General features: G+C 44.5%; 1 protein-coding gene across 3 annotated transcripts; it reads left to right on the top strand.

The window, feature by feature from the left end:
* LYG2 (lysozyme g2) lies at positions 1324–14351 on the top strand. 3 transcript variants are annotated; one of them, XM_013967446.2, is made up of 6 exons: positions 1324–1567; positions 3231–3307; positions 5739–5879; positions 6630–6826; positions 7752–7890; positions 9924–14351. In XM_013967446.2, the coding sequence occupies exons 2-6, from the start codon at positions 3265–3267 to the stop codon at positions 10040–10042; spliced, it is 639 nt and encodes a 212-aa protein (XP_013822900.2). In that variant the 5' UTR covers positions 1324–1567; positions 3231–3264; the 3' UTR covers positions 10043–14351. The 3 variants fall into 3 exon arrangements, with proteins under 3 accessions (XP_013822900.2, XP_005686341.2, XP_013822899.2); XM_005686284.2 differs by having other exon boundaries at positions 3236–3307; positions 9924–12110; XM_013967445.2 differs by lacking the exons at positions 1324–1567; positions 3231–3307 and adding an exon at positions 4293–4382.

The raw sequence follows: 16100 nt of genomic DNA, 5'->3' as shown, positions 1-16100 counted from the left end.
CCCCGCAGAAGCCCTGGCACTGGGAAGGCTATGAGCTGGTGCCACGGTCTCCCGAGGGCCATCTGGGAGCAGCTGGACCCACGCCAAACCACTTTGTAAAGAGTGGCCCTGACCGCGACGTTGACAGGAGTGGTGGAGCAGGGCCTGCACGAGCCATTTTCCTGATGGCTGAGGCAGGAGCATCATCAGTCAGGACAGCCCCACCCTTCTTCCCTGGAATGCAAGGCTGGAGGCCATGTGAAGGGCAGACTATTCTACAAACCAGAGATGGATCCGGGCAGCAGCTAGTGCAGTGGGCTGAAGAGAGATCAGCTTTTCCCAGGAGGTGTGGTTGCTCACTGCCAGGAAGCCTGGAAGACGCTAGACTCAGGGCCTCTGTCTTCCCTGTCTCCTGCCCAGTCTCCCTCACACCTCTGTTCACCTGGGGGATGAGTGAAAGAATGTGTACAGTCTTAGAAACTTCTCACACTGGTGGCAAGACCCATGTCAGACTCTCCTCCCCTCTGGGAAGTACTTTGCCCAGGACTTCCCTGGTGGTCCATTGGTTAAGAATCTGCCTTCCAAGGCAAGGGATGTGAGTTCCATCCCTGGTCAGGGAACTAAGATCCCACAAACTATGGGGTGACTAAGCCCCTGTACCAAAACTAAAGAGAGGCCTGAGTGCCACAACAAAGACCCAGTGCAGACAGAACATCCCTTCCACTTCCTGTTTCTGGAGCTGCACAATGGGCTCCATCTTTTCCTGCAAATCAGTATGAAAAGAGTCCATCCTCGAAGAAATGTTCATCCCTGGCCAAATTTTGTTTTCACATTTCTTCAGAAGTTTGGGAAACCAGTACCCATGTTTCTAGTCCCCGGCTTTTCACTGACATCTCAGGAGCAGGCAGACACTCTTAGATCTGCTTGTCAGGCAAAATTGGAGCGAAGAGCCAAAAGGACCGTGTGACCGTGGGATGGAGACCAAAGAGCAGGAGGCTTAGCATTTCAGGTAAACAATCCAAGAGTGGCAGCTGCTAGCATTTCCTATTTATTTATCTTTTTAAGGCTAATTATCTGTTTCTTGTTCTCACACTCAGAAGGTGTTTGCCTAGCACAACTTTAGAAACCCAGAAACCGTCCACCAAATATATACCTCCAGTACGACTTGGGGGTTCATTAGATTAATTGATTAATAGTGGTTAATATATACTTTTAAATCCTCTTATTAAAAGGGCCACCTAAGCCCTGAGTACCATTATAACCAGGCCTAATGAGGTCAGTGGTTTATAGAGAGGGCTTTAAAGCATATATAAAGCTCCTCCCAGATTGGAGGTACAGGATGAAGGTGAGAGAGGCAGGCAAGTATGCGTGCTGGTGTTTAAAATCTCCTCCACAGCACAAGAGCTTCACTGAAGGCAGTGGATTGAAACCAGGAAGACGGAAATTTGCTAATGGATTTTCGAACTTAAACCAACCTGTTATAGGACAAAGGTCACCACTGTGTAAAGTCCTGACAGGTTGCCGCTGAGTTCAGAAGACCTTCTCAAAGAGAAACAAGAGATTTTTTTTCTGCAAAGTCCCAAACCAGGTTAGTCCTAGCTTTACTGTGTTTTTTGTTTTTTAATTGGAGTATAATTGCTTTACAATCTTGTGTTAGTTTCTGCTGTACAATGAAGTATATCAGCTATAAGTATACATGTATCCCCTCCCTATTAAGCCTCCCTCCCCAACTACCCCCACCCCTCTCCCACTCCTGTAGGTCACAGAGCGCCAGTGAGCTCCCTGCGCTATATAGCAGGTCTCCACTAGCTATCTGTGTTACACATGGCAGTGTATATACATCACTCCTAATCTCCCAATGTAGCCTGTATGGAGAACAGTTTGGAGTCCTAGCCTTGTTATATCTTGTAAAACGCATAAGCTGCTTTTTGAATGAAGCCAAGAATAGAGCCCACGGAGGAAGAAATGGAGCACAGCAAACCTCTTCTGAGTCATGATCTCAAAGGTTCCTCTTATCAAAAGTGGTTTCTTTTGACTTTCTCAGGAGACTAGTACAAGAATAGGAACAAAATTGTGGTGTGACCTTGTTTGGAGATGGATGGGAGTGTGTGTGTAGGTAACATATGTAAGTAGTTGTTCATAGACTCCTGTGCTGATCAAGAGGGGTGGAACAGGAGGGTGGGAGGGAGGCTGAAGAGGGAAGGGAATATATGTATACCTATGCAGATGGTGACTGCAGCCTTGGAAGAAAAGTTATGACCAACCTAGACAGCATATTAAAAAGCAGAGACATTACTTTGCCAACAAAGGTCCGTCTAGGCAAGGCTGTGGTTTTTCCAATAGTCATGTACGGATGTGAGAGTTGGACTATAAAGAAAGCTGAGCACCAAAGAATTGGTGCTTTTGAACTGTGGTGTTGGAGAAGACTGTTGAGAGTCCCTTGGACTGCATGGAGATCCAACCAGTCCATCCTAAAGGAATCAGTCCTGAATATTCACTGGAAGGACTGATGCCGAAGCTAAAACTCCAGTACTTTGGCCACCTGATGCAAATAACTGACTCATTTGAAAAGACTCTGATTCTGGGAGAGATTGAAGGTGGGAGGAGAAGGGGATGACAGAGGATGAGATGGTTGGATGGGATCACTGACTCAATGGACATGAGTTTGAGTAAGCTCTGGGAGTTGTTGATGGACAGGGAGGCCTGGTGTGCTGCAGTCCACAGAGTCACAGAGTTGGACATGACTGAGCGACTGAATTGAACTGACCTGATGACTGATTTGGGCTTCCCTGGTGCTCAGAGGTCAAGAACCTGCCTACCAAAGCAGGAGAAGTAGGTTAGATCCCTGAGTCAGGAAGATCCCTTGGAAGAGGAAATGCCACAGACAGAGGAGCCTGGCGGGGCTACAATCCATGGGGCTGCAAGAGTTGGCAAATAAACAGCAACAACATGGTTGATTCAGGCCACTGTATAGAAGAAACCAAAACAACAATGTAAAGCAATTATACCCCAATTTAAAAATAAAATTTAAAAAGATGTTCATGGGCTCATGTCAGTATGAAATCTGGTTAAAATGAGTTGGGAGTGGTGCTTAGGATAGAGAGTGATCCAATGAACTGAGTCTATGAGAATAATATCTTGGACACAAAAAAGGGCACTGAATTTAAAAGAAACTTTTTTAAGAAAATCAAAACTAGTTTCTTTAGGAAACTTTCAAGTTTTAAAATTAACCAGTTTCTCTTTTGAATCAGCACAGGTGCTGTAAGATACGCGTCACTGCCTACCATGCTATCTTTTGCCCTGTTTGGGGGCCTTTTTGTCCTCATTGGTAAGTCCTTGACTGACATTTAGCACTGTTTCCAAGGTGTCCACAAAAACATCTAGCCCCATCCAGCCCAGTCATAAATCAGAAATGGTAGTGATTATATGTCATGGGGTTGGGGGTGGGCTCTCCTGACAGGCCCAGCCATGAATCAGCTGCTTATTTCTATAATTAAGAGTGTTGCCAAGCAAGTGGAGGTGTTATCAGTGGGAAATTGCGGAACAGTGCTTTGTGAGGCAAGACATAGGAAGAGAAAACTGTCAATTCCAGACAGTAAATAAGAGTTCTATGAGCGAATAGAAAAAATTCTTTTCTGGGAGGAGTTTAGAAGAAAGAGTTCACTTTCAGTCAGTATGATGGTGCCTAAAAGGCACCCAAAAAGGCATTTGGGGAGATACATGCCAGCGGAAGTCCCCTGCAGATGCAGGGGACGAGAGATGCAGGTTCCATCCCTGGGTGGGGAACATGCTCAGAGGAGGGCATGGCAGTCCACTCCAGTACTCTTGCCTGGAGAATCCCATGGACAGAGGACCCTGGCGGGCGATAGTCCATAGGGTTGCAAAGAGGCGGACATAACTTAAATGACTTAGCATGCACGCATAGAGTTTTTGCTTTTCATTTTTTTAGAATGTCTTTTTCTCTATTTAATGTAATTCATTTTATTATAGAAATATTCATAAGATCAAAATAGACTTCAAGAGTGGAGTGGGGAGGGCAGTTAAGAGGCTGAACATTAAACCAGACCAGCCACAATGCTGGTTTGGCTATGGTGGTAGCAGATGTGATGAGAAGTGGTCAGATTCTGGATGTATGTTTTCTGTCTGCACCCTCACTCTCAAACCCCATACTTCAGTTTTTAAAATTAATTAATTTATTTTAATTGGAGGCCAATTACTTTACAACCCATGCTTCAATTTTACATGTGATCTGTGTCGTGGGACTCCGTCCATCCATTCACTCATATGTATTTCACACACACCCTGTAGGCACGAACAATATCAGACACCAAGGGCCAAGAAGGGGGTCAAGGCGATGCTCCTGTTGTCTGCCTCACATGGGAATCCACACAGCTTAAAGAAATGTAAGGGCTTTGCTGGTTTATGCTGCTTCTATAATCTAGATAGGCTTTCTCAGCATCCCAAGGTTACTTGATGGTTTCACTCTCTGCCCTTTTGGTTCATTTTTAAATTCCTTTTTTGCCTGTTTGTATATGGGAGAGAGAAGATTATGTCTGCATTTTTTATTGGCTTTGATGAGTTTTGCTTTTTAAAAATCACATACTTGTGAAGAGTTAATCTTTAGAGTTGCTTTGCTTTCCTTTGAAGATGAATATTACCTAACCTATCTGCCTACCAATGCAGGAGACGTGGGTTTGATCCCTGGGTTGGAAAGATCCCCTGGAAAAGGAAATGGCAGTCTGCTCCCGTATTCTTGCTGGGGAAATCCCATTGACAGAGGAGCCTGGTGGGCTACAGTCCATGGGATCACAAAAGAGCCAGGCATGATTTAGCGACTAAACATTTGCAAGGAAGAGTTCCATTGACTTTGTGCCTAATCCTAAGAAAGTCTCTAGAATTCATACTGTCTAGTTAACCAGAACTGATCTATGGGAAAAGGGTAAAATCTACCTCTCTAGTTAAAAACACCATTCACAACACTAAGTGAAACACAGGTTTTCACAGCAAATGTTTTAACAAATATAATTTGTTACAACAAAAATTTGTGGTCTTAAGGCACAATTCAGCCATCCTAACAACTACTAGAAGAGACTTTTCAACTTATAGACAAGCTTCTTATCTCCTTCAGTAAACAGAAACTCACTTCATAATAACAAAATAAAAAATAAGAATAGATTTAACTTAAATTTCATGGTAAGTTAAATTTTATTTCCAATTTTCTTAATTAGACTTAGATAGAAACTCAACTTCACAGAAAAATGATATCAAATTACGATTTTAAGTGAATGATAACCTTCTTTCTTTAAGCGAATGATACTCTTCTTTCTTATCTTCCTAAACAAAAGCCGTTATGAATTCAGATGTTTACATTTCCAGAAGCACTTGTGTCAGAGGTGTCTTAAAAATTTTCTCCAAGTTTTTACTTAAAACTCTACCGGTAGTTTTCATTCTGATGAAGATTGCAGCAAATGTTTTTGAGACCTATAAGAACTGATTGTCATAATACTTTGAACAAAGTTTGGAATTAAGGGTAGTATTCAATTTTTTTAAGGTTGGACTAGAGTGGGAAGAGGGAATCTTCTGTTCTGTTCTGTCTAGTGAGCCATTCTGGGGTCTTGGAGAGGGCTTTGGGAGGATTAAGCCTAGGGCTTTGGGAGGATTAAGCCTATGGCTTTGCCGTTGGTTTAGTAATACTCATAAGAGCAACTCGAGCAGTATTTCCTCGAAGGTTTCAGGCGAATTATCATTGTGCCCTACAGGCACTTCCTGGGGCTCACACTCCTTCACTCACACAATGAGTCCTCGCCTGCACTTCCGCCTGTACCATGGCTGCTACGGAGACATCATGACCATGGAGACCCCTGGTGTCCCCTGTGATAACACCAGGATGATTGCCTGCGGTGAGTGTAAGGCCATGCAAGCGTCTAGCTAGCCTCCTTTCATCATTTTCAGAGTCTTTCTTAGGAAGTAGCTTAATTTTGAGAAGTTCATTTTTATAGCTGCATTATCAAAATTAAAAACTAGAGGAAAACAGAATCCCGACCCATCTAACAAACTTCTTCTGTTTTCCCTTCATCCTTTCCGAACCTGACCCAGGTGTGTTTACTTCTACATAGGAAAATGTCCGTTTCTGGCTCTGTTTTCCGTCTGTTGCTGGGTTTGCTTCACGTTACAACATGAGCATCTTGGGCAAGGCTCCCTGTATGTCCTCTCCTGGTCTTCTGTTCTGAAGACTCTTCACGTTGTTTCAGTATTAGCATGTCAGAATTTGAAGCACTGCAAGGTCAATCTAATCCTGCCTTCCCAATTTACAGATCAGACAACTGAGGCTTAGCAAGGAGGAAGGACTTCCCAAGTTTCCGGGGCTAGGTAGCAGCAGAACCAGACTCAAACTTAGGTTGGCTGACTTCATGTCCAAGACTTCCCCTCTTGCACCAAATGTGGCTGAAAACAGAAGAACAATAAAGAAAGTGGAAGTGGTATCCATCTGGGCTGTGGACCTTTCTGGGTTTATGCAATCAGAGATCAAAAATGTCCTAAAATGGTTGTCCCAAGCCTGAGGGGCTACAGTCAGGAGCTGTGGCTTACTTATTAAACTGAAAGAGTTCTCTTATGAAGTGGAGAACACCGTTTATTTTCTATTGACGCAGGCATCCGTGGTTCTGAGATGTTTGCTGAGATGGATTTGAAGGCCTTACAGTCTTACCAAATTCTGATCAAAGAAATTGGACTGCGGCACTGCGTGGACCCTGCTCTCATTGCAGCCATCATCTCTAGAGAAAGCCACGGTGGAACCATCCTGCTGGATGGCTGGGACCACACAGGATTTAAATTTGGCCTGATGCAGGTACTCAACCAGAAGCTTTTCATCAGCCCCACTCCATCCTTCCTGATAGATTATTTGCAACTATTTGCATTTATCCTAGGCTTTAAAATACTGGTATTTGCATGGCTTTTGCTGGTAATTCTGTAACACGTCAAGATAAACCAGTTATTTGATATCTTTTAAAAAGAGTATCTTACGGGTTGTTATAACTACAATTTGCAATGAATACTATGCAATATACTTAAATTGAGAAAATCTTATATAAAAAAAGGGCACTATTACCAGTATCCACTTGAGGTTCATGACATAGTAAATTTCATCCATGTAGATCAAAACATTATAATGAAGTCCTACTTGAACCAAATTGTTCATTAGGCAATTTGGAGGAAGGGGACTCAAATTTTCAGAATATTTGCTTCCAGGCTTTTATTATTTATTTATTTTAAAATTCATATTTAATTATTTTTTGGCTGTGTCACACAGCTTGTAGGATCTTTGTTCCCTGACCAGGGATTGAACCTGGGCCCCAGAAGCAAAGTCACCAAATCCCAACCACTGGACCACCAGGGAATTCCACCAGGCTTTATTTTGAATTGTCTGAGAAACCCAGACTTCCAGTCTCCCCACTTCGAAAAAAGATATTTTTGACTGCAAATATCTAGACTTTGGGTGCTCATTACTTGTTTTAAAACAACTTTTTCCTTTATTTATTTGTTAATATTAGAGTGCTTAACTAAAACTATGCCACACCCAGTTCTCCCAAATCTTACTTTGTTTTTCAGACTCTCTTTCCCATGAAAGAAAGGGCATTTAGAATTGATTCTGTGGAAACAGAGAAAAGGGGCAAGGCGGTGCCCATGACCTTGAACATAAGGAATAGAAATCAGGACAACAGAAACCTGTCTTGTTCCATTCAGATGCTGACATTCTTATCTGAATTTTCTAGCTTGATAAAAACATTCATCGTCCTGTTGGTACCTGGGATGGCAAAGAACACCTTTTGCAGGCTGTTGGGATTCTCACAGACAGAATTAAGGCAATCCAGAAAAAATTCCCCAGCTGGAGTGTGGCTCAGCACCTCAAAGGTAGGCCAGATGTGTAGCGCTTTGTTTAGAAGAGCGGTGAGTGAGGGAGCCCTGAAGGCCGGGTGTGCCCTGGGTATTCCTGGGCCCATGCCCACCAGGGCAGCCCTGGACCTGGGAGGACCTGAACGCTCTCTGAAGCACTGAGCTCCCTGGAGTGGTCTTCTTTTCTGCTTCCATTCCCCTTCTGCCAGACGTTGGGGTTCCTTTTACATCTCTCCTTGGTTCTCCTTTTTTAAAAAGCATTTACTTATTTATGGCTGCGCTGGGTCTTTGTTGCTGCACGCAGGGTTTTCTACAGTTGTGGCAACTGGAGGCTACTCTCGAGTTGCAGTGCAGAGGCTTCTCACTGTGGAGACGGGGTGGCACGAGCTCCAGGCATGCGGGCTTCAGCAGCTGCGGCGCGTGGGCTCGGCAGTAGTGGCTCTGGAGCTCCAGAGCACAGGCTCGGTAGTTGTGGTTCACAGGCTTAGTTGCCCCCATGGCATGTGGGATATTCCAGGACCAGGGATCAAACCCAAGTCCCCTGGCTTGGCAGGGGATTTCTAACCACTGAACCACCAGGGAAGACTTCTCATTGGTCCTTGAGCCAATCATTGGTCCTTGAGTGATGCCCTGAGAGCTAGTGTGATCGTTTAAAAGAATATGTTTGCCTTTCTCTGATGGGTTTTTTTTCCCCTGGTGCAAGAAACTGTTGCCCACTTTCTGAATTGTTGGAATGAATGTTCACCCCGTGAGCATCCTCAGTGACAGCAGGGCTTTAAGTACCATGATGTGTCCAGGGAAAGATGCCTTCTAAGCTGATCACAGACCGAATCACAGAATCACAGACTCAGGTTCAGCATCTCCCAGACCGAATCAAATCACGTTGCCTGCTTGCTCAGTTGTACCTGACTCTTTTTGACCCCACGGACTGTAGCCCACCAGGCTCCTCTGTCCACACGCTTTCCCAGGCAGGAATACTGGAGAAGGTTGCCATTTCCTTCTCCAGGGAATCTTCCCAACCCAGGGATGCCATATCTCTTGCCTCTCCTGCATTGGCAGGTGGGTTCTTTACCAGCTGAGCCACAGGGAAGTGAATTAACTCACTAGCCTCCCATTATACATTTGCTTTTACTTCGTATTTTCTGTCTCTGTGGAAGGCACCATAATATGCCCAGTCATCCTGGCCTGAACAAACAATTGTTTTCTGAGGTTCCCTGGTTCCTTCTCCTTTTACATTCAACCACACCTCCTACGGACCCATCATATGCAAGTACCTCTCTCCTTCCACACTTTACAGCCTGATTTTTGAACAAACAGTTTCTAGGCACCATAATATACCCAGTCATCCTGGCCAGAACAACCAGATTGTTTCCTGAGGTTCCCTGGTTCCTTCTCCTTTTACATTCAACCACACCTCCTACGGACCCATATGCAAGTGCCTCTCTCCTTCCATTACTTTACAGCCTGATTTTTGAATAAACAGTTTCTATATTCTACTTCAAGGTCCTAGGAGGCAGGGATCAGGACCAGGGGTCTTTTTCTCTTAGACATCCAAGCAGAGCACGGTTATGTTAAACACATGAGGAACTACTGAAGATTAACCTTCTAGGGTGTAACACACACGTGCACACTGCACACATACCCCTACAAAGAAACGAGTATGTCTCGGGCATCGCTGTGCAGCGTGCAAGCCAGTGTGGCACCCATCCTGGTGCACAGCAGTTGCTTAAGAACACTTACTGAATGGATGAGTGAGTGAATGAATGAGGTACTGAACGACTGAGACAATGTCACAAGTATCCTCAGAGTGAAGACTGGTAAGGAAATGAGAAGCAAATCTGACTTCTGCAGCAAGATAACAAAAGCCTCTAGAAAAAGAGAGACAGAAGGAAAGCCATCTGGAATTTTCTCACTGACTCTTGAGGAAGTAGATCCTCTGAGGAGGGGAGGAAGGGGGAAAGAAGATCTGGGACTGTGCTTTTGGAGATTTGCTCATAGCTTACTTCTGCTGAAAGTTAATTTTTCAACCCGAACCTCTGGTTTCATTTCAGGTGGTCTCTCGGCCTTCAAGTCAGGAACTGAAGCCATTGCCACCTCTGCAGACATACAGGCTGACTATGTCAATGATGTTTTAGCCCGAGCTAAGTTCTATAAGAAACATGGCTTCTAGACAAAGCTCCATGGGTGGGCCAGGTTGGTAGGTGCTCATATGACCCCTCTTTGAGGATTTGATAAGGTTGTGTTGTACCCAATGCTGGCAAAGAATGGTTGCACTTAAGACAAAAAATTCATTTCCTACTCTTCTTCATGCAAGTAAGCATAAAAAAAGGAAAATCCTTCCAGTTCACATTATGTTTTCTGTGAGATATATATAGATATATGCATAATTACTGTGCAGTACAGTGGATATCACAGTAAATTATGTATTCTTACCATATTCTTAGGAATAAGTCTGCCTATTCCAGCAGGGCCTCATTTTAGCCTGTGACTTTTCTTTTCCTGACTACACCACACGGCATGTGGGATCTTAGTTCCCTGACCAGGGATCGAACCTGTGCCCCCTGCCGTAGAAGCACAGAGTCTTAACCACTGGAACACCAGGAAGTCCTAGTTCATGATTTCAATGCCCACATACTCCCTGTCTTACCAGAATTACTAAAAAGAAGAGAGCCTGACCTGAGCCTTGGATCTCCTCCCAGCATCTGCTCAAGCCCCTGGAGCTTTGCTTGTGAGGGATGCCTGACTCATAAGCCAACCTGGGAAATGGTAGAGAAACCGTCAGGTTCCCAGGGTGGAATTTGAGCTCCCTGGGCACCTGAGAGCCAACCTCGGCAAAGCTAATCCTCCTCAAGGACTGCATCCCTCAGGCCCACTCCTGCCTCCTATGTCTTCTTCTTCTTCTTTGATGAAGATCCAGGGACTGGCTTCTCTTCTTCCCTTTTTAGTCAGTAGTTGCTGCCACATGCTCTTTCAAGGGGTCCATTCTCCACAAAATGTGGCTGAAGATAAGCATATTGGGCCTGAATTTGTTGTGGTTCTTTAGGTGCAAGTAAAAGCCAATCCTCGAAATTTTAAGCAATAAAAGGAAATTACTGAAAGGCTATCAAAAGGCTCACAGAGCCAATGAGAAGATCGAGGACAAGAAGAGAAACCAGGCAACTCTGGACTCTGGGTAGCAGGAACCAGCTGACCGTGCTTTGTAGCACCCTACTGCATGAATCAACTAGTGCGCTCACTGCATAGATGAACTCCAATGCCTTTTTCTCCCATCCTTTCACCATTCTGCTTCATTTTTATCATCCCAGGGGAGAGAGTCTGATGGACTATCTTGGATCATACACATACCTATGGGCTGGCTGCTTTGCTTTATGGTCTTGCCCAGACCACCTACCATGGGGAAGAGACAGTCCTCCTGAAGCCTCAGGTAGAGTGCAGCTTTTGCTTCCATACTTAGGAGAAAAACACCAGTAACATGTTGGATTGTAAAGTTCTCAAAGTCCCTGCCGATGTGGTCCTTGCTGGGCCTTTAGCTTCCTTCAGAGATATTTGATGAATGTTTCTATGCATAACTTCTTTTTCTGAGGAGGAATCAAAATCATACCCACCTGACTTCCCTGGTCCAGTGGATAAGAATCTGCCTGTCAATATAGGGAACAGGGGTTTGATCCCTGGTCTGGGAAGATCCCATCTGCTCTGAGACTACTGAGTCTGTGTGCTCCAACTGCTGGGCCCTTGTGCCTTACAGCCTGTGCTCCATAGAAAGAGAAGTCACCGTGATGAGAAGCCCTTGCATGGCAACAAAGAGTAGCCCCACTCACCGAGACTAGAGAATGCCCTCGAGCAGCAACCAAGGCTCAGCACAGCCAAAAAAAAAATCATAACTGCCTACATCTGAGCCCCCCTGGAAAAAGCCAGGTAAATCCTTCTCTGCTCAATGACCTCTCAACCCTGCCTGAAGATGTGACCCAGGCCGAGCTGGGACCCCTGTGTTTCACTGGGGCAGAGCCATAGTGTGACAGTATACAGGCCAGCATCTTCTATGATCAGATGAGGACCAGGCCATATCAGCTGTTAAATATTTGATTATTACCTCTGCATATAGGCAATCCAGGACATTCTTTAGACATTCACTTTGCTCAAGAATGATTTCTTCTGTGGGGGAAACCACAAACATGTTCTCCATTTAATTGCAAACTCCTTCAATGTCACCACTGAAACAATAAAGTACACCCAGGTGAGATCATTTCAAAATAATTTAAAAACAAGAAACAGTATGATGACTTATGACTGAGACACCAGATATTGTAGAGGAGAGCCCATATTTAAGGTGTCATAGTTTGGTTACCATAGAAGTAGACCCTGACCCTCAGGTGCAGGTGGTTTATTTGAGCGCTGCAGGGAATGCTGGTATGAAGTGGCTCAGGGATACAGGGAAGGGAAGACAACTCATTAAACATATATCATCAAGCCGGCTACCACAGTGGGCATTGGAGGCTGGTCCCCCAAGCAAACATCAGGAACTGTACAAAACACACACTGCAGAACTAATATTACACTCTAGGGCCAAGGAGCTGGGGTACTTATGCACCAACTTCTAAGAGCCATTGACTGATATCTGCCTGTTGAGGGGAGAGCACGTTAATTCTTTGCTCTTCCGGTCTGCCGTGTAACTAGGCGGTGTACTTACCTGCACTTCCAAGGGAAGGAGGCCGTAGATGCCGACATGCAGATCCTGGCAGTTGTAAATCAGCTGAGGATCCTGAAATGTCTAGGGACATAGGAAGGCCCTTGCTTGTGTATAGGGCACTCTCCAGAAAACCTCTCTTTCCTCCCTCTAGCATGTGCTGTTGCTTCAGTCGTGTTCAACTCTGTTATCCTATGCACTGTAGCCCGCCAGGCTCCTCTGTCTATGGATTCTCCAGGCAAGAATACTGGAGTGGGTTGCCATGCCCTCCTTCAGGAGATCTTCCCGACCCAGGGATTGAACGCGTGTCTCTTATTTCTCCTGTGTGTTCAGTCACTGGTCAGGGAACTAAGATCCTGACCATCTCCCCGACCCCAAAACAAACCTCACAAATGCCTGAAACAGAGGCTGGCTTTAGTCAAAGGAACACAAAGGAAGGCCTGGCCAATGAGGGGGAGAAAACACAAAGAACAAAACACAGATTAAAGTGTGAAAGGAATTATGCCATGTGGACATTCCTATTGCTTGGGTTCACTCAATACTTTCCTCAGAAAAGCTATGTTGTTTATTTTTAAGAAGATGACAGGTTAAAACATGGCTGAAGCTTTAAAAATGTGAAGGGCAGAAAGGGATGGGGAGGCACGGTTTCTCATTGTGCCTTTTGAGGTTAAAGAGCCTGAACACTTTACAACAGGGTCCCCAACCTCCAGGGTCCCCCACCTCTAATGCCTGGTGATCTGAAGTGGAGCTGGTGTAATAATAGAAATAAAGTGCACAATAAATGTAATGCACTTGAATCATCCTGAAACCACATCCCCACCCCCAGTCCGTGGAAGCATTGTCTTCCAGGAAACCGGTCCCTGGTGCCAAAAAGGTTAGGGACCACTGTTTTACATGAGTCTGCAGGCTCTGGCATCCCGAGAAGGGCTGCACACCAGCAGCCACCGGAATCTGGGTGTGAATTGCTTCTCATTTCTGTTTCACTTGTTTATCTTTTTGGCTGGTTGCCTGGGGTTGAATTCCTATTTGATTGACAAGCTCAAATTTAACAGCAGCAAAGAGTACCAACACCACTCCAGGGCTTGGCTTTGTCAAAACCAGTTTGAGTGTAATTATCATTGAGGAAAAACAGCTTTTCTCATTTTTTAAAGAATGAAATTAGTTGCTGGAGGCTGTTCACTGTAATTTGAAACTAGCAAAACCATATGGAGCCATGACTGTGAGCATCCCATCTTATCTGTTTGCACATCCCAAGTCAATGGTGTGAAAATCAACAGGTTTGGCTTCCCTAATTCTCCATGTGGCTCTGTTCCTAACCGTGTCTTCTCCTAGCCTACCTAATTCTCGCTCCCACTATGTCCTTCACTCAGTCGCTCACACTCATGGTCCTCCCTCTGCAGGGTCTGTGCTCCTCCACCTGTTCCCCAAGCTGTCTGCCCCTTCTGAACTCTTAGGTCTACACAAACCTCTCCATTTCCTATGGCTCTCCCATGGGCTTGGCGTCCCCTCCTGCTGCCTCTATTCCCCAGCCTTCCGTCACTACTTCCTGCATTTTTCCCACACTGAATTCTAAAATTAAGATAAAGACATGTTACAAAGTGAACTCTCGGTCAAGGTATTTCTGACTTAAGGAACTGGAGCCAGAGAATCTGGATTAGCCTTTTCACAGGTAAAGAACAAAAATTCCTTATCGCTTACAGCTTTGAGGAGGTTTTTTGGAGTCCTCTCTAAAGAAAAAGAGTTCCCTGCTCAGGTATCCTTTGAACTTTGTGTCCATGGATCTAAAATAAAATGATCAGATAAAAATTTTGTTCCAATGTGTGTTCCTATCCTTTATTAAAGTTATAGAAAGCATACTAATTAGGTTAAACTGGATTATGCACACACATTTTTAGCTTCATTTTCTTGCAAAAATATAATGAATGGATCTTAGGATTGTCCTGGGTTCTGGAATGTTTTGACAAGAGTATCTTAGGGGAAAAAGATACATCTTAAATGCAGTACAGTTTTGAAGGTATTGTTGTAGGGTTTATGAGGGCACAAAACACAGTTTTCCTCACAGTTGCTCAACACTGTGGTGCTTGCGAAGACTTTCCTATACGTGCAGTGCATGGGTTGTTTTCGTTTCTGTTACCTATCTTTCTAGCATCTGTCTATGCTCTTATTTACAGAGCAGTGCTAAGAGATAGGGTCTATCACCATGTTGTCTCATATACTCGGCATTCTTTGAAGACAGGTGAAGAGCATGAGGCTCTATGGATGGTTCTGGGCCTTGGGGTCTTCTCAGGGGGATCTGGGGAGAGTGTCCACACTATGGAGATCTGTGGAGGCCTTAACTATCATCACCAGGGAAGACCTCTGAAAAGTCCTGTGGTCTAGTACCCCCAGTGAGAGCAGAGTTGGAGGGGGAAGTTGTGAGAGTCATGGGTGTCTTCAGAGTATGGAAGATGCAATCTGAGAGGAGACAAGCCTGCTCAAAGAGCAAAGGGGTGAATGTTCATCTGAGAGTGTGTTTCAATAGCAGCTTTGTATGCAAAGCGTACATTAGTACCCCTATTAGTAAAGGTATTACTCATTGAATACTGATCAGTGATGGCAAATTAATCTTATTCTCTAATGAATGTACTGTGTCTGTGAAAGTCGCTCAGTGGTGTTTGACTCTTTTCGACCGCAGACTGCAGCCTGCCAGGCTCCCCTGTCCATGGGATTCTTCAGGCAAGAATACTGGAGTGGGTTGCCATTTCCTCCTCCAGGGAATCTTCCTGACTCAGGGAATCTTCCTTGAATCCATGTCTCCTGCATTAGCAGGCATATTCTTTATCACTGAGCCACCAGGGAAGCCCCCATAATTGACACATAATACTGTGTAAGTTTAAGGTATACAGCACAATGATGTGATTTACACATTTTATGAAATGATGATCACAATGAATTTAGTTCATGTCCATCATCTCATGATGACACATTAAAAAGAAAAGAAAGTTAACTTGTGAAGAGAACTCTTAGGATCTACTCTCTTACAAACTTTCAAATACAACATACAGCAGTGTTAACAAGTTATCACAAGGTACATTACCTCCCAGGATTTACTTGCTTATAACTGGAAGTTCAGACCTTTGCCTATGGTAACCACAAACCTGATCTCTCTTCCTATGAGCTGTTTCTTTCTTTTCTTTAAGAGTCCCCATATTAGTGATATCATATACCATTAGTCTTTCTCTGTCTGACTTATTTCATAGCATAATGCTGGCAACGTCCATTCCTGTTGTTGCAAACGATAGGATTTCCTTCTTTCTATGGCTGAATAATATGGGGCTTCCCAGGTGGTGCAGTGGTAAACAAGTGGCCTGCCAATTGGAGACTTAAGAGACAATGGTTCAGTCCCAGAGTCAAGAAGATCTCCTGGAGGAGGGCATGGCAACCCACTCCAGCATTCTTGCCTGGAGAATCCCATGGACAGAGGAACCTGGAGGGCTACAGTCCAAAGGATCACAAAAAGTCAGACACAACTGCAGTAATTTAGCATGCAATGCTCATTATACAA

The sequence above is a fragment of the Capra hircus genome, chromosome 11 (assembly GCF_001704415.2).
Source record: "Capra hircus breed San Clemente chromosome 11, ASM170441v1, whole genome shotgun sequence".
Lineage (NCBI taxonomy): Eukaryota > Metazoa > Chordata > Mammalia > Artiodactyla > Bovidae > Capra > Capra hircus.
The sequence above is the reverse complement of the archived record's forward strand: the minus strand, read 5'-3'. Positions and strand labels throughout refer to the sequence as shown.